At 36.2% G+C, this 24,571-nt stretch overlaps 1 protein-coding gene across 9 annotated transcripts in view; it reads right to left on the bottom strand.

Annotated features, from left to right (window-relative positions):
* Nucleotides 1-24,029, bottom strand: part of DLG1 (discs large MAGUK scaffold protein 1) — a 252,742-nt gene extending 228,713 nt beyond the window's left edge. For 6 of the 9 annotated variants that reach the window (XM_034999870.1, XM_034999874.1, XM_034999875.1 and 3 more), the window contains exons 1-4: nucleotides 22,514-22,775; nucleotides 21,999-22,048; nucleotides 21,211-21,342; nucleotides 6,968-7,134 (exon numbers count right to left, since the gene is read on the bottom strand). In XM_034999870.1, coding sequence (XP_034855761.1) covers nucleotides 6,968-7,134; nucleotides 21,211-21,342; nucleotides 21,999-22,017 — 318 coding nt within the window. In that variant the 5' untranslated portion in view covers nucleotides 22,018-22,048; nucleotides 22,514-22,775. Of the gene's footprint in view, nucleotides 1-6,967; nucleotides 7,135-21,210; nucleotides 21,343-21,998; nucleotides 22,049-22,513; nucleotides 22,776-23,261; nucleotides 23,280-23,355; nucleotides 23,446-23,899 lie in introns of those variants that run through there. The other 3 variants (XM_034999873.1, XM_034999872.1, XM_034999871.1) reach the window with 3 other exon arrangements.
* Between the last annotated feature and the right edge of the window lie 542 nt (nucleotides 24,030-24,571).

The following is a 24,571-nucleotide window of genomic DNA, read 5'->3' as shown; positions in this document are numbered from 1 at the left end:
ACTAGCTAACACAAATTTCATGTTTGCTTATGTCCAATCTTGTCCATGAGAAACACTTGGTGAGAACAGAAAATTGCACCCAGATGAAACAAACCATATAGAAATACACAAAAAACACAAATTTCAGACCTTAGCTTATTGAATGTTAGGATTCATACTCACCCACACCTGTTGTGTTAACAACTCTATATCCAATTTCAGATAAATTCCTGGGCCAGCACTGCGCAATAACTCACAAGCTGCAACCCTGACACACACTCCCATAAGAAACAAGATTTTTTTTTTTAAAGTAAAATGCCATATTTATTGTAGTACTTATGTACTCCTTAACCATTTAACATATATGAAACTGTGCTGCCATTTTTATTAAGATATATCTTTTTTTATGTATGTCACTCACCAAGTTTTGAGCTTTGAGTCTCTAACTCCATTTTCTACATAAGCCCTGTAGTTTTTATTGCACAATTTTGCATTGTGTAGTGATTTTTAAGAATATATAGGTTGTGCTATGGCAAAACAGACTATAAAAGAATGTTCAAAGCAGCACTAACCTGAAACTGAAAACACAAATAGCCATCAATATACTACAGTATATTTATCTGTCATACAATGGAATATTATACAGCACAGAGAACAAAAAAACTTGGATGAAATTCTCAAATTTAAGAAAAAAGAAGCTAGACATAGTACATACTTCCCGAATCTGTTAAATACAGTTTTAGGAGAGGCAAAACACATCTATGGTGTTAGAAATCAGGATGGTTCTTTAAGGAATAGGATACAGGTAGTGACTAGGAAAGGTACAAGGAAGATTTTGGGGGTACAGGTATATTTCTTTTTTAAAATGTGATATAATGTACATACCAGGAAATTCACCAAATTTTAAAACATACAACTCACTGGTTTTTAGTATACTCAGACTTGTGCAACCATCATCACTATCTAATTCCAGAACCCATTAGCAGTCATTCCATTTTCTTTTTCTTGACCTGGTATATTCCCAATGCAGTAATTCATCAAGCTATACATTTATGATTTGTGCACTTTTATGTATATATACTACCCAGTACTTCAATAATTCAAATCAATGTTTAGAGGACTTCAGATTAAACCTGGTGGACTAAATATATGCTTTTAACTCTGCTATCTCCTAAAATTCTACTTAAATTAAAGCAGATGGATTATTTTAAAGCACTAAATCATAAGTCAAAGAGAAGGGAAAAGAATTTATCTTCCCTACCCAGTCAGATGAATTCCTTCCCCTGAAGATAAACTCAGAAATGCTGAAACGTGGAGCATGGAGATAGCAGGGATAACTGAAAATGAGTACATTACTGAAAGCAGACTAAGTGTGTAAAACAATACTTTTTTTTCTTTTTATAGTCATATTATACCTCCTGATATGTAATCATTTAATAACATATAGAGGATATATAACCTGTACTTTTATGCCTGCTATTTAAATTGCATTAAGTGGCTGTACCATAATGTGTTTATCCATTTTCTTTTTTTATAAAAATTTTTAAAGTAATCTCTACAACCAGTGTGGGGCTTGAACTCATGACTTCAAGATCAAGAGTTGGATGCTCTACTAACTGAGCCAGCCAGGCACCCCTATCCAGTTTCTTACTGATAATCATTTATATTGCCTCCTTGTTGATTTTTATTAATATTACAAATAATACTGCAACGAACATGCATATATATATATAACTAAATATATATTAAAAATTTTTTGTGATTAGATCTCTAACATATGCTAGATCCAAGGATATGAGTATATACTGTTGTCTTTCAGAAAGGTTGTACCACTGTACCTCCTACCAACAGTATGAGTTTCTGTTTCCTCATATTTAACTGATCTTTGACAATCAAATTAGTTAAAAATACTCCCATTATCAATTTGATATGCATGCTTTTAAAGTGAGGTTGAGCATCTCTTCAAAGGCTTATTTGGTCCATTGGTATTTCTTTTTCTCTAAACTGCCCACTCACATCCTCTGGTCACTTTTCTATAGAATGTTGATGTTTTTCTTACTGATCTGTAAAGAGGTTTTTTGAATTGAGAAGGGGGGGAATTAGTCCTTTTCATAAATGTAACAAATTTCCCCCCAGGATATCATTTCTCAAATGCTTAATGTATCTTTTCAAGATACAGAAGTTCTATAATCAAACTTCAAACAATCAAACTTTGTGATGTTCACAAGAAATTCCACAAAGTCAGCATTCTTTTTTTTTTTTTTATTAAGTGGCACCATACACAGGGCTTGAACTCATGACCATGAGATCGAGACCTGAGCTGAGATCAAGAGTTGGACACTTAACTACTGAGCTACTCAGGTGCCCCCAAACTAAGCATTCTCAACCCTTTCTTTTAATTTTTCTGGATTTTGTTTGTTGTCATGCTTAGAAAAGCTTTTCCTGGGCGCCTAGGTGGCTCAGTCAGTTAAGCGACTGCCTTCGGCTCAGGTCGTGATCCTGGAGTCCCAGGATCGAGTCCCACATCGGGCTCCCTGTTGGGTGGGGAGCCTGCTTCTCCCTCCAGCCCTCCCTGCTCTCATCCTCTCTCTCTCTCTCCAATAAATAAATAAAATCTTAAAAAAAAAAAGAAAAGCTTTTCCTATCCAAAAATCATTAAAATGGTCATTTTATGGTTTCACTTAAAAAACAATACAAAACAAAAAAACCCTTTGACTCTTTGGTCTGCTTGCAATGTATTATCAAAAACAGAACTGCCATAGACTGAATGTTTGTGTCCCCACAAAATTCACATGTTGAAATGCTAAACTCCAATGTGATGGTATTAGGAGGTGGGGCCTTTGGAAGGTGATTAGGCCATGAGGGAGGAGGCTTTGTGAATGGAAATAGTGTCCTTATAAAAGAGACCCTGGTGAGCTCCCTCACCCCTTCCTCAATGTGAGGACATTGAGAAAAGGGCCAACTATGAACCAGGAAATGGGCTTTCATTGGACAGCGAATCTACCTGTGACTTGATCTTGGACTGCCCAGCTTCCACAACTGTGAGAAATAAATTTGTGTCGTTTATAGGCTACCCAATCTGTGATACTCCGTTACAGCAGCCCAAAAGGACTAAAACAGGATACTGCATCCTTTTCTGTTGGAATTTCTCATTAAATCAGGCAATTTCTCCTACTCTTGCATCTTGCTTCCTGTCAAATATTCTTCCTTACCATTTCTAAAATTCACTCTTATTTTAGGATAGATTTGTTTCCATAAAAATGACATGTGCTCATTATTTTTAATAAAGTAACAAAGTACTAAAAAGAAAAAAGTCCCCATCACCTAGAAACAATCACTAATATCATGCAAACATTATTCCAAACAACGTACTAGGTAGGTACATGTTCAAAGTAGAAGACAGACATACCAAACACAAAAAAGTTCTAAGAAAATGGGATACTATCATGTCACTGTAAAAATAAATGGCATTACTTTTCATTTTACTACATCAGAATAAATAAAGTTACAAGGGCACAAATTAACTGACAAATGAGGATCTGGCAAGTTATACTAGTTACCAACTATAACAACAACAACAAAAAGGACAAGAAAGAAAAGTGAACAAATGTTTTACAAGACAAAGATTTTCACTTTGAGTAAGAGAAGCATGCCCTGGAAATTGCTCAATCTCAAATACTTTTTTGCAAAAAAACCCTCTTTATAATAACCCTATAAAAGCGAACATGAAGTAAAGGAGACAGTAAGATTGTGTTGCATGCAACTTCGTCACAAAAACATTACCTTACTATCTATTTATTTATTTTAAGGAGGGGGATAGAGAGAGAGAAGGAGGGGAGGGACAGAGGCAGAGGGAGAGAGAATCTTAAGCAGACTCCACACCCAGTGCAGAGTCCAACTAGGGGCTGGATTTCATAACCCTGAGATCATGACCTGAACTGAAATCAAGAGTCAGACCCTTAACAAACTGAGCCACCCAGGCGCCCACATTACCTTACTTTTTTATCCAAGAATTAGTGCACAAGTGCAATAATAACCTAAATTTTGTACGAGATAAAATATTTTCATGATTTGCATATTATTTTTCAAGTTATAATCAAATAAAAACTTCCTCTGCATTTGTTTTAATTTGGGTCAGTGGATTCTCCTCAAATACAAAACTATTTTTTTTTTTAAAGATTTTATTTATTTATTTGACAGAGAGAAAGACAGTGAGAGAGGGAATATAAGCAGGGGGAGAGGGAGAAGCAGGCTTCCTGCCGAGTGGTGGGCAGCAACCAGACAACCCTTTGGTAATGAAGTAGACAGTTTCTAAGTTTTCTTTTTTATGTTATGTCACATAAAACTGTAAAATTTCAGAGCAGGGAGCCCGATGTGGGGTTCGATCCCAGGACCTGGGATAATGACCTGAGCTGAAGGCAGATGCTTAACGACTGAGCCACCCAGGCTCCCCTACAAAACTATTAAATAAGGTGAATTAAATGATCTCTCTTTTCAGTCCTAAACATTATGCGTCCAAGAATCTAAAGAGATCAAGTCAAGGTCACTTAGCCAAGTTTTCTGTCCAAATTAAGCATAAATAAATGGGGAACAGGGGAATATACTTTCCTTCTCTTACAGTACTCTCAAAAAAAAGAGAAATGAAATCTCTAAACATTCCAGGGGTTTTTTTGTTTTGTTTTGTTTTGTTTAAGTCCTTATGACTCTCATCCATCAGTGTGTTTCACAACTACTTACATTTTCAGAGTAGCATCTATCAGGGTATTCTGTCCTCTGCAAAACAGTACTTCTTTTTTTTTTTTTAAAGATTTTATTTATTTATTTGACAGAGAGAGACACAGCGAGAGAGGGAACACAAGCAGGGGGAGTGGGAGAGGGAGAAGCAGGCTCCCCGCCGAGCAGGGAGCCCGATGCGGGACTCGATCCCAGGACCCTGGGATCATGACCTGAGCTGAAGGCAGTCGCTTAACCAACTGAGCCACCCAGGCGCCCAACAGTACTTCTTTTTAACTGAACTTAGCTTGCACTCAAATTTGACATACACAGATCTTCCCCTTTTTAAAAAAATCTAGGACTTGACGGACACATCTCCATGATCCCATTACTAAGTCCATCCATGAATGGGTATAAATTTCAAGCATACTAGAGCATTTTCCATGAGCCAAGCCTTCAGCAACATTTTAATCATATTTCCTTCTCATCCCTTTTCCTAACTAATAATACCTGCCATTTATGGTCTGAAAATTCTTATTCTCCTATTCTCCTGTTAACATGTCCATAATACACCCTTTAGGAGATACAGAAACCAGCACTGCAGAGAGTATTTCTAAGTACCAGTGCCTCATTTTATAAAAGTTGAAATTTTCCAATACTGTTCTTATTTTTTTTTCCTTAAGATTTTATTTTTAAGTAATCTCTACACCCAACGTGGGGCTCCAACTCACAACCCTGAGATCAAAAGTTGCACGCTCCACTGACTGAGCCAGTCAGGCACCCCTGAAATTTTCCAATACTACTTTTGATGGAATTCAATGCATTGTTTATCTTTCTGACTGAAATCTATATGGAAATTAACTTCCAGCTTGCAGTATTATCCACTTATTTACCTTAATGAACATTTACTTTTACTGGTTACATTGAGCCAGCCATTAACTGAACAATCTCCTATAAAAATAGGCAAACCAACTATAAGAACTCAATGCTTTATATTCATAGTTGAACATAATAAATCAGACAATAGAAAAAAATAGTAAGTAATTAAGTAAGAAACTCAATTCTCTTAAAACTTAACATGTTTCCTCAAAGCAAAATTTTTAACCTAGGACAATAAATGTGAAATAAAAATTGTATTACTGGTTAACATTTAAAAAATCTATTTGGAATCAATCATAAGTGCAAATGATATATCAACAAAAGGGAATGAAAACTTAATGATCCAAGAGTGATTAAAAAAGTAAAAATAAAAAAATAAAGACACAAAGCCAATACAACACTAGAATCTCTCTCTAATCAAAGAAAAACATGTAAGTACAGACCAGGATTAGTAAAGAGAACTGGGAACTGGGTGTTAAGAGGTCTGAAATCCAAGGGTAGACTTGCCCAAACTAGCTAAATAAGCTGAGTCAAGTCATTCATTTTCTTTTGGATCTCAGTTTCCGAATCCTTAAAATGAAAAAGAGGGATCAGATGTGCTCCCTGCTCTAAAATTTTACAGTTTTATGTGACATAACATAAAAAAGAAAACTTAGAAACTGTCTACTTCATTACCAAAGGGTTGTCTGGTTGCTGCCCACCACTACTTTTCCCTGATTTATTACTCGCCAAACAGAGGCTGATTCAATTTTCCAGGCACTTCTCTAGTACAAACTAGAAGGGACTAGAATCAAATTCAGTCAGACAACCACATTCAAATGACTAATGTTTCTCAGATAGAAGTCTCATTACAAAATGCTTCATATATCTCTGTTCTAACTCCACCAGCAACGGTCTGTCACAACAACAACAAAAAATTACTAAAATAGTTTTTATAACTTAAAGAAATACAGTTTTAACTACAGAAAAATGTAGAAACCAATGCTAACCTTAAGATTTACTAATCAGTCTTTAGTGAGTTTTATTAATTCAATCTTCAAGTCAAATAAACAGAGAATCTTTGGGGTAAATGTAGCAACTAATCTGCCGAGGATGACAAAACTATATTCTACTTCTCAAAAAAAAACCCCAGAGCAAAACCACCTTTTCAAAATATGATTTCATTGAGTTCTCTCACACAAAGTATTTTTTTAATAGTCTAAAGCAAGTATTTCAGATCTCAAACCAATTATAACATATTAAGAAAGGGGCACCAGAGATTCTGAGCTTTTCTCTTCAAAAATATTTGTAATCCAATGATATTTCCAGATAATATCCATTTTAATAAAGTGAAAAAACTTAGCAGCCCCAATAAACTGATTACTGAAAAATAGCTTCAGGAAAAATTTTATCTTACCTCCACATTAGGGCTAAGGCTGCTTGGCAGTGTTTCTGAAGTCACAGTAGTGCTTGGAAGGCTGGAAATTTCCCAAGTATTTACAGGCTGTATTGGTTCAGACTGCTTTGAATGATCTATACATTTTGGATTATCCAGTAAGGTCACTTCATAAAATTCTTGAATATCTAGAAGTGAAGAAAAGAAAAAACAAAATCAGAAGTATTTAGATTTTCTAATTTAAACTATGCATTGCTAAATAACATAACTCAAAAGCAAAATTTTAGTCTTGATTAGTAAAATAAACCCAATCTTATAATGTAATTAAACTGAATATTTTCTCACTTTATTATGTTGCAATCACATCAGAACTTGCAGGGCATAGTGTAAAAGTCATAGGCTTTTTACCCTTCAAAGTCAGTGCTAAGTTCAAATCTCTATTCCATCACAAATTAGCTGCCTGTTTAGAGAAGTTACTTAACCTCTGATAACTTGCCTCTTTTATCATGTGTAATTGTTACAAGGACTGAGTATAATACATATAAAGTGCACAATGACACATAATAGGCTCCTAACCAACAGCAGCTAATATCATTACTATGAGTTTTGAAGACATGAGTCATTACTGATACTTTATCTTTATACCACCAGTATCTCAATATAAAGCCCTCGCATAGTTTTAACTGTCCTTCTAACCAAAGTAAAGCAAACAAAAAGTTAAATAGTAAATTAAATAGTGTACATTATTTTAGAAACAATCAACTAAACATGACAAAACTCTTTAAAAATCCATGAATTTACTTAAAGTAGCACAGGATAATTTAAAAGATCAAGTTACTTCGCTATCAGCTGGAATTAGTGCAAATGATATATCAACAAAAGGGAATTTGCCTCTTAAACTTAGCATATTAACACTGATTGATTCTTCATGCCATTCAGAAAGCTTTGAGTGATAGTTATATAATGCTTAAGTTCACCATTATTAGTTCTTTTTTCACCTAGTGGTATATTTTGAGTTGATTTTTTAAAGGGGAGAAATTATTATTTTAACAGCAAAGGTGGGGCATTATCCTGTACAGAATCATGCACAATTGCAAATAACATTTAGACAGAATAACTTTTACTTATTTCTATGATGAAAAGATTAATATTTCCTTTAAAAAACAATGTCAGAAGACAGTAGAGACAAAATAACTCCCTTTTAATAACCAGTAGAATTGCAGAACTTTCTAAGAGCTCATAAAAACTAAGATCAGCACAATGAAGATAGTATCAAGGTGTTAAGAATATTACTAGAGAAAATTGTATGTGAAAGTATTTATAAAAGATGAGTTACTCTATAAAACTTTTCACATAACCATCATGAAAAAATAATAAACTCAAATTCAGAGCATCAGCTACAAAGTGTTCTTACCAAAAATTGCTTAACCTGAACCTCAATCAAGCCTTCAGAACCAACTTGTAGTTCACAGGAAATACAGAGGCTAGAGAAACAAGTTAAATGACACCAAAAAAGCAAGGGGAAAAAAACAGATCCAGAAGGCGACATTCCACAAGACAACTGGCCAGTTTCTTTAGCAAGTCAATGTCATGAAAAGTAAGAGAAATTATTTGAAAGGATTTTTTTTTAAATAAAGGAAACAAAAAAGACATAGCAATCAACTGCAATATCTGAGGCTTGACTGGTGGGGAGGGGCAGGGGAATATAAAAGACATTGTGATAATTAGGGAAATTTAAATATGCACTATTTTCTGAAAATACTACAGATTTTTTTTTATAGAAGATATACATATGAGAGTATGTATACATTTCTGTGGTACGACATATATTCCTATATATATAAGAAACATATTTTATATATGTAGAAGATATATATTTATAGATCTATAGAGAGGGAGAGATATCTTCTACAAGAAAATAAAGATGTCAGAGCTCCTAGTGTAATTATGCCCCCCAAAAGCACTAAATGGGTGTTGAGTAACTGGATGATTACCAATCTCAAGGTAAATAGCCCACATCACTACATAGAAACTTCATTATATTTTCCATTATTGTAAGACAAGTTTGAAATCTTAACCTTCTGTGACCTTTTATTCCACACTTAACAGAAACAGTGCTGTATTACCCTTCAATAACATCTCTAACAAATATCCAGGTCAGTGCTGTCCAATAGAACTTTCTACAATGATGAAAACGTTCTATAGCTGCACTCTCCAATATGGTAGCCACTAGCTACATATGGCTATTAAGCACTTAAAATGTGACTAGTGTAAATGAGGAACTGATTTTATAATTTTATTTATGTTTAATTACTTTAAATAGCCACAAACAGCTAGTAGTTATCATACAGGACAACAGAGATCTAGACTAGTATAATCTGGAGTAACGTTTTACTATCTAGGAAGATCAAGGAATAAAGTGCTCCCTAGGTGAATTTTCCAAAAGTTCACTCACATCCTGCTGTCAACTGAAATGCCTCATCCCTTAAAAAAGTCCCTTCTAATTTGTTGTATCTGAGCTCTTATGGACTGGAGAATATGCAGATTATTTTAACTATATCAGACTTAAAACAAAATAAGCTGAGTAAACACCCATTAGAATGGCTATTATCAACAAAACAGAAAATAACAGGTATTAATGAGGATGTAGAGAAATTAAACCCTTGTCCATCACTCGTAGGAAAAGAAAATAATGCAGCCATTGTGGAAAACAGTACAGGAGCATCTCAAAATATTAAAACATAGAATCACCATTTGATCCAGCATTAGATTCTGGGTATATGCCCAAAAGAAGTGAAAGCAGGGACTCAAAACAGATATCTGTACATCAATGATCACAGCAGCATTATTCACAGTATCCAAAAGGTGAAAACAACCCAAACGTTCAGCCACAGATAAATAGTTAAAAAACAAAATGCGGTATATACCAACAATGTAGTATTACTCAACTTTTAAAAGGAATAAAATTCTGATACATTCTACAAAATGGATGGATGGATGGATTTTGAAGACATTATGCTAAGTGGAATAAGCCAGACACAAAAAAACAAGTATTGTATAATTCCACTTATATGAGGTACCTAGAATAGTCAAATTCATAAAGACAGAAAGAACAGTTGTTACTGGGGTAAGGAAAGAATGGGGTAAGGAGGGACTGGGGTTAAGGAGGAAATGGAGTTATTTTTTAATGGGTACAAGGTTTCAGTTTGGGATGATGAAAAGGTTCAGGAGATAGAGTGAGGGGTGATGGTCACAAAATAATGTGAATGTACTTAATGCCCCGGAACTGTACACTTAAAAAATGGTAAATTTTGTTACATGTATTTTATCACAATAAAAAAAAAGTTGAGTAAGCATCTAAAGGAGCTTAAATGAGTAAAGTGCCCAGAATTTAATATGTAGGTATTATGGTATCTATTTTAGCTATTTAGATATCTTTGTTTCTTACTGAGGTCAGGATAACTGTCATTGCCAAACTGTTACCAGATTATTATCTATCCCCAACTTAAAAAGAGATTTGTTACCACCCTTGGCTAACTAAAACCATATGCAAAAGTACTGAAATAGTTAACACATGTATAGCGTGGTGCCATTTCTGATATGACAATCTGTCACAGTTATTATCACTTTTCTTTAAAATATACAAATATACACATCCACACCTTTAATTTTGACCCATATCCCATCTTGATCCACCACACTTCTTCATCTTTAGGGTATCTCAGGACTATAAAGATGAGCCACATAGTAACACTTCTTCAGGGATTATTTCTCCATCACAATTTTAGTTGTATCAGTAAAGATTTTTCAAAGGTGCACCTAATCAAAAAGGGCACTCTGGAAAAACTGGACCCAGACTGAGCTTTTCTTATGACTCCAAAGTACTTATATCTTGTATTTCCCATGCTATCAGCAGTCACTGTTCTTTACCATCTACATTTTATATGTCAGAAGATAATTATATCACTGATCATAACTATAAAGATTTAGCAAAGAAAAAGATTATTACTGGGACAAGAGAAGTATTTCTACAACAACATTCTAAGATTCAAAACATTACTTTCTACTTTTTCTTTAGGTTTTTCTAAACTGGGGAGTATAATATTGAGTTCCATAAGCTAACTAGCTAAAGTACAACAGAAGTTATTACTATAAACAGAAGTCAAATATAAGACAAAAACAAATTCTAGTATAATCCCAATCTCTCCTGTTCTTAAAAATCTGTTTAAAATGCTGGTCTGAAATTCCAAGTTATTCTCAAAAGACCAACTTCATGAAAATAAAGAATTAAACTAATGAGTTTACTCTGAACACTTAAGACATTCAATCAATGAATAATAATGGAGTGAATACATTTTGGAAGAGGAATAAAAGAATTAAAAAATGAGATGTGAATAACAATGCCTTTGAGAGATGGAGAAAATTGAGGAAAAAATATATTAACACTGAAAAACCAAATAACACCATTTAAAAACAGTTAAAAAGGTAGATTTCTATAAAAACTTGATGGCTATATTTTAAGGTGCTACAGAACCTTACACACACATTTATTTTAAATTTCTATTACTTACACATGTATTACAATTTTTTTAAAAGATTTTATTTATTTATTTATTTGACAGAGAGAGACACAGCGAGAGAGGGAAAACAAGCAGGGGGAGTGTGAGAGGGAGAAGCAGGCTTCCTGCTGAGCAGGGAGCCCGATGCGGGGCTCAATCCCAGGACCCTGGGATCATGACTTGAGCCGAAGGCAGACGCTTAACAATTGAGCCACCCAGGAGCCCCCATGTATTACAATTTTTGAAAATTAAATTAACCAGCTCTTTGATAGACAATGAAAAATTATTTTTCAATTCTGGTTTACATAAGTCATTTTATGTTTCCATGCCAATTATATCCAACGTCAATAATAAGGGCTACTCATAACTGTACCAAAATATATAGACTATGAAAAAATGTAACCACAGCAAAATAATATTTCAATACAGAAATAGCCAAATTTAGTATCACATGTGAAATGACAGAGTCCTGGGACGCCTGGGTGGCTTAGTCTGCCTTGGGCTCAGGTCATGATCCCAGGATACTGGGATGGAGAACCACACTGGGCTCCTTGCTCAGCAGGGAGCCTGCTTCTCCCTCTGCCTGCCCCTCCCCCTGCTCGTGCCATCTCTCTCTCTCTCTCTCTCTCTCTCTCTCTCTGACAAATCTTTAAAAAAATGACAGAGTCCTTCAATAAACCTATGTAAACATTTCACTTGAGTCAACTCTAATCTTAAATCTTTAATATGAAAATGTACAGAAAGTGGGATAATACAGAAGTAGTCAATGACTGCCACTTAAGACAAGAATAATTCCATACTCATCTGAAAATCCATACAGCTCACCCAGATATACACCACATATAATTAAAATGACTGATTACATTTTTATTTACTACCCTGAAAAAACTTATTTCCTTTTTAAAATAATGATACACTAAAGCAAGCAAGAACACGAGAAAATGCAGGAATACTAAAACACGTATTAGAGAAAACTACCCTTTAGTTGATTCACAATTGGAAACATTAATTTTGTTGAGCCTACTGGATCAGTCTTAACGCAGTCTATTCCTATTTACCATTTATAGTTTGGCAAGTGCTTTCTCTCTAAATTAAACTTGGACACACAATTAGTCCAATGGAACAGAGAAGACTCATTCCTACTACCAAAAAATATGTATTTCGGGGAAATCTCAAGATCACATATTTCAAACCTCTCCAAATTTAAATAAAATTTTAAGTAAATCATTTTCATTTTATCTTTGTTATTTTCTTGCAGAATTCAAAGTTTGCAAACACTAGGAGTAAAGGAAGTACAGAATTCCAGAAATACCCTCGAAGGAGGTTGAGGAAAGTTTTCTAGCTTTTAGTTACCACTTTTATCATCCTAAACGGTAAAACTCAAAAACATTTCTTAAACTAAAGAAATAAGGATCAGAGTAGGAAGTCTAAATAGTCAAGAATCTGTAATAATTTAACACAGTATAGACAACATCTCTAATCTATTAGAAAACAACCTTATTTCATGGGGAAAATGTTAAGAAAAGACCTTAACAGAACAATTTTATACTTCTAAAAAAAAGGGGGGGGAAAAGTGGTGGGAGGGGCAAATGACATGAACAAATAATTCACAAAAGAAATTTAAATGACATAAAATTCTTGTATAGTTGAAAATTCTTATATCGTTGGTTGTTTAATCAAATAAATATACAAGAAAACATCAAAATGTCTAAAAGTACATTCCACACATCAGAATAGAAAATATTAAAAAGGATGATACCTATATTGTTTAAGGTATAATGAATTAGTCATTATTCCACATACTGCCTAAAAAATTAAATTGAATATAACCTTTCTGAGGGTAATTTTAAAAAGTACATCAAAAACCTTTTAAAATGCAAATCCCCTTTTACCAAGCAATTCATTTCTAGGAATTTATCCAAAGGATAGAATAAACAATGTAGAACAAAGAGGCATATACAAATGCAATGTTTTTTAAAATTCAGAAAAATTATATACCTAAGTGCTCCTAGGAAATCATTAATAAAACTACACATCTGTAAAATGTAAATACAGTCATTTAAGATGGTACAAATCTACTGATATGGAAAGATATCCAATGATAAATTTTGAGATAAAAATAGTTAATATGATATGCACACTATGTACACTTAGGAAAATTTAACTTCAGCACCTCCCTTCACCAAAAAAGGCAATTCTACCTATCAGTCCACCCAATAAATCAACATCACAAATAATAAATGAGAAGGGAGAAAACCGTTCCCTCAGGTAGTCTCCATTTTCATGTGCCTCTAATAATGGGAGCATTTCTATAGACCTCACTGCACTGAGTCTGATTCTAGAATTATGTGCTTTTAGTACAAGAGATCACTTAAACACAAGTCAACTACTATGTCTGTTGCCCAACTGAAGAAACAATGATTTCTTTCCACTAGAGAAAAAAACAACTATATTGTAGTTAATGAAAGACAGTGTTAAATTCTAGAAGAATCTTCAAGGGTAATTTTAATCTGATACGATTTTTCACTTTACACACTGATTTTAAGTATCAATTCCTATGTAGGAAACAATTCTATTATGTTTCACTTGTGTAGGGGGTTTTACAAAAGGAAAGTGTGTATAAATACATAAATAATAACATTCTAGAAGGATATTCATCCTATGGAAGAAGTAGGTTACCTTTGGAGTGAGAATTTTCTTGATTATAATTATTTTATATAAAGTACATTTAACTGATCTTAAATTCTTTACATGGAACATGCATTATTTTTTATAATAAATTGTTTTGGAGTTAGAAAGAAGGCAACTGGAAAGCTGAAAAACACTGAAATATAACCCAGCCATTTCAGAGGGAAAAAATTTTATCAGTTAATTGACTAAAAGCAAGTACAATGTTTTCATAAACTAAAATATACAATAGTCAAGTCTACTCAAAAACAGATACTCTGCTTTCTTCTAAACTTATGTACATTTAAAAAGCCATTTTGATCCCCAAAAAGAATATCATATAAAATTTTAAAGTATGTATTACAATGTGTGTTTTGCACCCTAGAAACAAGAAAAATGTCAAGCCAATGTCCAAAAATACGTTATTTCCACATTTGAAATACTATTTGACTAACAGTCATAGGGTATTTTCACACACATACTTCTTAAAACAAGGTATCAACAGAAACCAGACCTTCTCAGAGAGATGGCTGATTCCAAGGCTGGGGCAAGATATGTACAAGATAAACCTGAATATCTTGTTATGCCAAAAAGTGAGAAAGTACTCAAAGTGGTAAGGCATGTCATAAGGACAGAAGAGCAAGCTGGAGAGAGTTTTGACCAAATGAACCTGAAACAATCTGAGCACCGAAATCATTAAAGTTAGTAATAAATTATCAACGATTAAAAAAAAAACGATACAGACATATACATAGATAAATGGGGAAGGAGAGCTCTTACAGTAAAATGCCAGGTAGTAATTGGAGAACATAAAAGACTGCTATTTTTTACAAAACTGTCATTTTTCAATTGTCATTTTCAACACAGTAAAAACTGGTCATCAATGGGTGCTAAGGCTAGGGGGAAATTTTGCTAAAGAGCAGGGCATGCGCAAGGTATTAAAGTGTCTCCCCCACATATTGCTTACAAGATGCAAGAAAAAAATACTAACTATAGAGAAATCAAGCACCTTAACTGGGTGATCAAAATTAACAATGCCGATCAAGAGCAGAAGACATCTTGTACTTCTGAATGTACAGAACCCTAGAGATACATAACCTGAATCTAATCACAAGCAAACATCAGACAAACCTAAAATTAGAAACATTATATAAAAAAAATAAGAGCAGTGGGGAACTGTATTCTTCAAAAATGTCAATGTCATAGAAGACCAAAAAGGGCTGTGGAAATGTGCCCAGACCACAGAGACATGACAAATAAATGAAATACCTGGTCTTAGACTGGACAGTGTACTGAAAAAAATAATTAGAAAAGAAAAAATTTAGTAGGAAAAATTTGACCCTACACAGATGAAATAAACTAGAAGAATTATTTACAGATGCTTTTACCACTCTGTTGATTACAAGGTTCCAAAGAGAATTCAACCAGATTCAACATAAAGCACTACCTCAGAGCAGAGCAGTAGTAAGCAAAACTATTAGGAAATAAATAACAATCCAGGTTCAATCAAAACCACTAACTGAAAAGTTAATAAAATTTTCCTCCAATTCTATAAACTTTTAGCCAATAGAATGATCCATATACTGTCATAAACGTTTTCCTTTCTAAAACCTAGTCTGCAAAGTCACACACACGAAGTTAGCAACAAACTAAAATATGACTGGAACCAATAAATAACAACAACAAAAATCTAAGAAATTTTGACATTTTACTATTACAGCTAGAAGTTTGCAAACCTTGATTACTAAATAAATACTTTTCAAAATGTGTAAATTCCATAATTACAATTACAATTCTCCTTCAAAATAAAAATTAAAATACCACTGACCCTACAGATCAACATCTATGTTAAACACACTTGTTAGTGTTCTTTACCACATTAATATATTCAACTTATGATAAAGAACATAAATCCTAATAAGTAAACATGAGGAGAAGCTCTGGATTCAGATTAGTTGAGTTCAATTTCTGGCTCCACAATTTAATATCTGAGGGTCCTTGCACAAGGCACGTAATCTCTCAGTGCCTTAGTGTTCTAATCTATAAAATGGTATAGGTGAATATACACTTCATAGGACTATGATGACTAAATGAGACACTTGTATTACACACAAAAAGTGCTTTTTTAAATATACTTTTTACATACACTTGAAAAAGTCAAAATCTCACATCCATTAGGATGGCTATTATTAAAAAAACTTAAAATAACAAGTGTTGGCAAAAGTATGGAGAAACTGGGACCTTTGTGCACTGTTGGTGGGACTACAAAATGACGCAACTGCTATGGGAGGCAGTATAGCAGTTCCTCAAAAAATTAAAAATATAGGGGTGCCTGGGTGCCTTCGGCTCGGGTCATGATCCCAGGGTTCTGGGATTGAGCCCCACATCAGGCTCTCTGCTCAGCAGGAAGCCTGCTTCTCCCTCTCCCACTCCCCTTGCTTGTGTTCCCTCTCTCACTGTGTCTCTCTCTGTCAAATAAATAAATAAAATCTTAAAAAAAAAAAAAAATGTGTGCATGTGTATACACACACACACACACCCCCCATATGATCCTGCAATCTCGCTTTTGGGTATCCCAAAAATTGAAAGAAGAGTTTCAAAGAGGTATGTGCACACCCATGTTCAAAGCAGCACTATTCACAATAGCCAAGAGGTGAAAATACGGGGCGCCTGGGTGGCTCAGTCTTTAAGTGTCTGCCTTCGGCTCAGGTCATGATCCCAGGTCCTGGGATCAAGCCCCGCATCAGGCTCCCTGCTCCGCAGGAAGCCTGTTTCTCACTCTCCCACTCACCCTGCTTGTGTTCCCTCTTTCGCTGTCTCTCTCTGTCAAATAAATAAATAAAATCTTTAAAAAAAAAAAAAGGTGAAAATACTCCAAATGTCCATCAATGGATGAATGGATAAACAAAATGTGGTATATATATACAGTAAAATAAATTCAGTCTTAAACAGGAAATTCTGTCACATGCTACAACATGGAGGCACTTTAAGAACATTAAGTGAAATGTCACAAAAAGACAAGTACTGTATGATTCCCCTTATATGAGCTATTTACAGCAGTCAAAATCATAGAGACAGAAAGTACAATGGTAGTTACCAGGTGTTGGGGGCAGGAGGAAAAGCTCCCGGGAGTATTGTTTACTGGGTAGAGTTTTGGTTTTGCAAGAGGAGTAAGTTCTGAACTGTTTTTACAACAATGTGAATATACTCAACACTATCAAACTACATTTAAAAGTGGTTAAGATGATAAATGTCATTTTCTTTTTACAATTAAAAAAAGAGGAGTCATACTTCTGAAACCCAGTATCTACAAATTTAAATGTCCTTTACCATGTTCACAAGGCCTAGTGAAATTTAATTAATAAAGTAGCAACAAATGAATGGAGCCAAAAATCTCAGAAGTGGATAGTGTTATTACATAATCCATCTTCATTTTGAAAAATTTCAGAACTAAAAAACCGCATTAAAGTAAGCTTGCTATTTATTGCAGACAAACTATACAAATCTCGTGATTTAACTTACTCAAGTCTCTAAAGTCAGCCTGATCTTGAGCCCAGGTTTTTCTCCTGTGTGCAAGAAAAGCAGATGAATTCTCTGACCCCGTAAGTAACTCCAGGGATCTAGACTAGTATGAAATCTTTGAAGACTACTAAGGTTGTCTTGACCTAAGAATCATAAATGACCTCAAACCAATATGGACCTGAACACCTGGGCTCTGACTTGTAATCAAACCATATCCAGTCTACTTTATTGACAAATTTTCAAATATAAGTACAGGAAATGAGAATATAAAATCAAATATATTAAGTTTTCAAAGTGTTCTCATCTAAATCACGGATTAAAATTAGGCAGACTTTATTTTCCATTTATAGAAAAATGATCACCAGATACTTGGGGAATAAATTTTAAAGAAGTCTATATAGCTCATGGATTTTTTTTTAGATATAACTTTAAATATTCAGCTCTAAAGAAACAACTTACCAGCTGAAACTCAAAATTAATAAAAACTGTTCTACTTTCAATAATTTTTAAATCTTCAAGACATCCTTCAACGTTACTAGCAAACAACATAGCTAGGACAATGATTGCCATGTTTCACTGAATCGATGATATTGATTCTAAGATGCACCATTATTTCATGTGCCACTAAGAATGTAAAATCACTTCCAACATACATCAGTCATAAAATGTACCCCAAATTCAAAGATATTAAAATATTTAAAAATTGTTATCTCAGAACAGATGTAATGCAATATGTACATGCCTATTCCTCTGAACAACCCCCAGGTACCAGAAACATGATCTAATTAACATATTTCAACTACAGAGGGAAGGAGAAAATAAATCAACATTTCTATAACACCAAAATCCCAGAGCCCCACACAAACTTCTTCTAAATGCGTGAAAACAGTCAATACAAACTACAAGCTCAAAGAATCAATAAATAATTATGCAGACAGCAAATCCAAAGAAGTAACTACATAATTCACTACAGCTAAGGAAATGATTTCCAAACTCATGCAGTGAAGAACCTAAGCACCAAATGACTTTCAAACAACTCAGGTGGTCAAGACCCATGTCTCCTTAAATCCAATGGTCCACAGGTAACCAGCTCAGAAAACAGTGCCACCTACTAAAGGAAAAAACAGTTAATCCAGGATTTTTCAGCACATACTATGAACACAATAGACACTAGTTTAGCTTAGGGCGATGTACAGGTTTAAAGTACACTAATACGCTGTTTCAAGAACAGTGATACAGGTGCAAAGCAAAAAGAAAATCTTACCTAAAAATTTTCACAAACTGACAAAAGTAACAAAGTTTAATAAATTAACCCAATTTCAGTAAATACAAAAAATGCATTTATTAATTTAGTAAACAATTCAATTACAGTATGGAAACACATAAAAATCTCTACTAAATTTACCCATTTCAAAATTCCTAAAATCTATTATTTTTCTTACACCAAAATTTGATATCACATCCTATAAAACATTAAAATGTATGTAAATCTAAATATCAAGGTAAATTCATTCACAACCAATGAAATTATACAGGACTAAGAAGACTGACAAATACAAACTTCTTAGAAGACTAATTCTCTTAAAATTCAATTACGTGTAAGAACAGATAAACATTCAAAACAGGCAAGGCGGAATATATTTTAAAAATCCCTCCACACATACCCTCCAAATCTACCTCCAATCTACAGAGAAATCGAAGTGTAGAATCTGTTTACTTTACTGACCATTTAATTTTCTTAAGTCACAGACTTCACACAGAGAAGGACTACACCCATCTATGTCTATAGGTAAACGACGACATACAAGTCATACTATTTTTTTTCTAAACAGTGACTCTACTAAATAAAACATTCCTAGGTTTAATGTTGATTTAGAAAACCAAATAACTAAAAATGTTTCCCTTTTTTTTTTTTTTTTTAAGGATTTTTTATTTATTTATTTGAGAGAGAGAGAATGAGAGACAGAGAGCATGAGAGGGAGGAGGGTCAGAGGGAGAAGCAGATTCCCTGCTGAGCAGGGAGCCCGATGCGGGACTCGATCCCGGGACTCCAGGATCATGACCTGAGCCGAAGGCAGTCGCTTAACCAACTGAGCCACCCAGGCGCCCAAAATGTTTCCCTTTCTTTTTGGCTGTTTTTTCAGAGGAATCCAATTTGATCATCCATTTGTACCTTAAACATCAGAGCTTAGAAATTCAAATGTAAAAAATGTCCATCAGTTTAAACAAAAAAGACAGAATGTTGATAATTTTTGAAGATGGGTTACAGTTAATTATATTAATTATATTGTTCTCTATTCTTGCGTAGGTTTTTAAAAGTCTATAATAATATTAGATTTTAAAATTATTCAAGTGTACTGAGGGGTCTTCCTTAAAATCTTAATTTTAAAACAAATTTAGTAGAGAGTATCAATTTAGCGTTAAGTTTTTTGACAAAATACACTAATTTGAAGGTAGTCCACAAACACATCAAAAGTTACTCTATTAATAAACAGATGTTAGGTACATATTGACTTGGAAGTTACTAAGGAAATAAATGTAATGCAATGAAGTACATGTCCTATTTATATAGTCAGTGATTAATAAAAAAAATTTCATTCTTAGAACTGGAAGGGACAAATTTTCTAGTTCTGTGGTGTAGACCACTTTTCTAGGTACCTATAGGAGAGGCCAGACACCATCTTGTTTTATAAATTGGGAACTGTGTACAAAATATGAGATTCTGTTTTAAAAAAGAATCTAGCTACTTTAAAATCAGGGTGGAGGAAGGGCTAAAAGCCATTGTTCTAGTGCATTCACATTCTACAGAAAATATAGTGACCTAGAAAAGGTCAAATGACTTATATACCATTCAATTAATGGCAGTGTAAGGAACAGAATTTAGGACTCTTGACTGTTTGCCAAGTTCTACTTTAAAACAATGCACCACCTTAAATTTAAGTTAGTTATGAATAATATTGTTTCAATTTTCTTGGCTACAAAATAGTATTAGACAAAATGACAAAATCATCTCTAAGATAATTTTCCAGGTCTAAAATTCTGACTCCATGATTGCTAAGTTTAAACAGAAGTCTATATTAAGGAGATGTATGTCCTTAAACATAACAGAACTCTTCAAACATTTTCAGGGACTTCAGAGAAATAGAAGTCAAATATAGAAACAAGCTAAAAGTTAGTTATTCAGTCTTTATTTTTTGAATCCTGAAACATTTCTGCAACTTCTCCATCTTTTAATAGTTAATGCTGAGGATATAAAACACTGTCACCAAAGACCACTGAAATAATCATACTGAAAGTTTTTTTGGTTATTAGATATTTGGTTATTAGATATTTTTGGTTATTAGATATTTTTGGAAAGGATATTGGCCTATCAAACATACAAGTTTGATGTTCAACTTACTGAACGCCTTACAGAGAACCAAATACATCACTCTGTTAAGTTTAAAATAAATGAATTCAGAAAAGCATTAAGCCTAGCTAACACATAATGGTCACGAATAAAGTTTTAATTCCCACCTATTAAAGCCTGAAAGAGGTTGCTCTGAAATATGTTAATAACCCGTTCTATGGAACTTCTGAGCTGTCTGTCTTCAGTTTGGCTTAGTTTTGAACGATATTCTTCCAAAAGGTGCAATGCTCTCTGGGTGTCTGAGAAGAAAAGAAGAGCCTGATTAAAATTACACACTACTTATGCAGCAAATAATTCTGCAAGACATCTAAACACTTCCCCAAATCCTCTCAATCAATGCTACTACATTCACAAACATATGTATTCCCTAGAATAATCAAAAAAAATTTTTAAATATGTCACATAAAAAGGACGATAAGCAGTTGCTAATAAATGTGTACTAGTAGTCTACCACAATAAAAGACTGATCAAGATATTAGTTAACATAGCTTCAACTGATCTGATATGCAAAAGCAGATTATCTACAATTTGTCATAATACAAATCTTAAATGTTTCAAAATACTAGCGCTCTTAGCCTGGATCCTACAATTGCTCACAAAAGAGTGTTTAGTAAGAATCACAAAGTAAAATATTAAAACACCAATTCAAAGTTTTTAAAAAGACATTTCAGAGGAGTGAAATTAACTGCCTCTCCAGTCACTAGAGAGATGTCAAAAAAGAAAGTTTGAAAAACATTTAGATGTTTCCCTCTTCTGAAGGGTATGAGGCTTAGATTCCCTAAGTAGTAAGGCTAAAACGATGTTGTCTCATCAGAATTAAACATTTTTAAAACACAGCAATCACAGGACACACACACACACACACACACAGGAGAGTTCCGAAATAAATTCTCACCTTGCTTCCGGACTGGCATTTTTCTCCAGGATCAGGAAGAGGGCACACACCTTTAAAAACAGAAAAGAAGCAACTAAAGCAAAGAACAGAATTGTGGTTAAACTAGTATTTCCCCCTGAATCTCAAATCGAAAAACTCCCAGCCCTATTTGAAAAGGCCACCACCTGGCGAAGTTTTCCTAAGTGAAAGAGCGAGCCTCAAACCCCAGCAGTGTTAGTCAATCTACAAAGCTTTTACCTAAGGGTGGGTACCCCTACAAATTAAAAGCAGACAGAAGCCGGCTTCCCAATTCTCCTCGAAAGCTGCTCCCTCTCCAAAGGGCACTAAATGCCTAGACGTGGGGCCACCCCTCTCCTGGCGTAAGTATGCATATTCCCCACCTGCTACGGGGGGGGGGGGGCGGTGCAGAGGCGCTCCGACCCTTGGCCCCTAAGATAGTAGCGACCGTACAGCGCTGAGACAGGACCAGCTAAGCTGGTCACCCCACCCCACTCGGGCCCCCTCCTCTCGCTTGCCTTTCTCCTTGCTCGCTGCCTCCGGGCTACTCCAGCGGGGGCCGGACAGGGCTGCGGCCGCTCTCCGCGACGCCCTCACGCCCCACATGCACACCTCCGCGGGCCCCCACACCTGCGGCGCCACCACAAAGTTCTTGCACGCGGCGTGCGCTCGGAGCTGGGGTGCGCTCCCGACCAGTCGGGGCGGCTTCCCCGCCCTGCCCCGCTCCACGTCCCCCCGCCCCGCCCGGGGCTCGGGGAGCTGAACTGAGGGGGGTGAGGGAACGGGGGAGGAGTTCCCCTTGGCGGCCGCACCCCCGCCGCCGCTTCCTCCTCCTCCTCCTCTGCCCGGGCCGCCTCCCTCGCCGCGGCCCACTACCCGCTCGCCCTCTCCCCTCCAGCCGCCCCACCCCCGGAACCTCGCCTCCTTCCGCGCCCCCAACCGCTCTCCCCCCAAACTTTCCGCCAAGATGGCGGCCCCAGAGCTGGACTGCCGCGCCCCCACGTGACCGCCTTCCCGGCGCTCTCAGCCAATGGGAAGTGAGGAGGCGGCTGGCGCCGAGCCCCGGGCTCTCCGCGCTGCTACCTTTGGGTTGGAAGGGGGAGGAGGGCCGGGAGGGGGCTGGGGAACGGGAAAGGGGACCCGGGGAACATCCCAAGTGAGTCTCCTCTCTTAAAGGGCCGCCACCGAAGTGGCTCTGAGGACAAAGGAGTTGACACACAGACTCTACAGGTGGTCCGTCGTGGCCCTGGAAGAGTCCGCCTTTACCTCGCCTTAGCCCACCGGTGTGTCCCGCGGTACAGAGCGAGTAGCGCGCCAGGCCCGGAAGGGTCTGGGTGTCTGAAGAGAGACGTGACCTCACCTACACCAGATCCAAGACACACGTTCCGAGACACCCTTTAACCTCACTAAACACGTGCTGTTTTCAAGTCCTAGGCAGGAGAGAGTGCCTGGCGCCCCCGGGGGTAGATCCCCAACCGGGAAAATCGGTCTTGGGAAGGAGTAGACTGCAACACCCACATTAGGGGCGGGGGCGGGCGGGGCCTGGAAGGGGGGAAGGGGGAGGAGTTTGGGCGGGAGCTGGGGGGGTGCAATCTCTGCACCGTCTTCCACTTTGTACTGATTTTTTTTTTTATTCGCCCTTCAGCAAAAGTCTTTTGGGAGGAGGGGGGTTGAATAAAGAAAGGCACGTAAAATAGGGAGATAGATTAAGAGTTTGAGGGGTTTACTAGAGGGTTTTTAAGTCTAAGTGATTAATTCTAAGTGTGAATGTATTGAAGAGTGGAAAGAGAACATTTGTTCCTTCTTTCACTCGCTCATTCATTCACACCCCCTTGCCTGTGCCCCACGCCCAGTCATCAGTCTCAGGTATTACCCAAGCTCTGGCGGCCCCTTTAAGAACTCACCTGTAGCTACCTCCTGCGAAAGCCAGCGCACTCACGGCTGGTTTAAGTTTAGACTGCACGTCAGAGAGGGACTTTGGGTCGGCCAGAACCCGGCTCTAGGTCTGAGCCACCCGGGTTGTAGAAGAAGAAATTGCGACAAGCTGTCCAAGTCACTGTTCAGATCTTTGAGCCTCGTCTGAGTAACAGGGACCTCCCTCCTCTGAGGTCCAGAGAGAATTTGCCCAAGGTCACTCAGAGTTAGTAACAAAACTGGAAACGCGAAGATCGTCTTTCAAAACCGGAAGACTCTTCTGGTAAACCTGACAGCCTTTCGCCGAGGCCATATGCTGGGGCTAATAAAGGGAAGTCCCCGAAACCTTGTACTGTAAGAGTAACAGTTACTCAGAGGCATGCTGACCACGGGTTGCACTTTAGGATTGCACCTTGGAATTCTAACTTGAGCGAATCCAATGACTTTAGAGCTCATTTAACCCAATCTCTCAGTTTAAGATAAAGAAACTGAGGTTCAGAGAGGGGAAGCAACTTGCCCAAGGACATATAGGCTAATCAGTGACAGCAGCCCAGAATTAGTTTTCCTATCTCTAATCAGGGCTGTTTGCACTGTGATTTTGGACAACTTGACAGTGGTATGTTGGTATATTAGCTGCAGATGTCTGTGCTCTCCTAGGCCAA

Source organism: Mirounga leonina, unplaced genomic scaffold (assembly GCF_011800145.1).
Source record: "Mirounga leonina isolate KUSES-001 unplaced genomic scaffold, KU_Mleo_1.0 Mir_115, whole genome shotgun sequence".
In the NCBI taxonomy this organism is placed as follows: Eukaryota; Metazoa; Chordata; class Mammalia; order Carnivora; family Phocidae; genus Mirounga; species Mirounga leonina.
The sequence above is the reverse complement of the archived record's forward strand: the minus strand, read 5'-3'. Positions and strand labels throughout refer to the sequence as shown.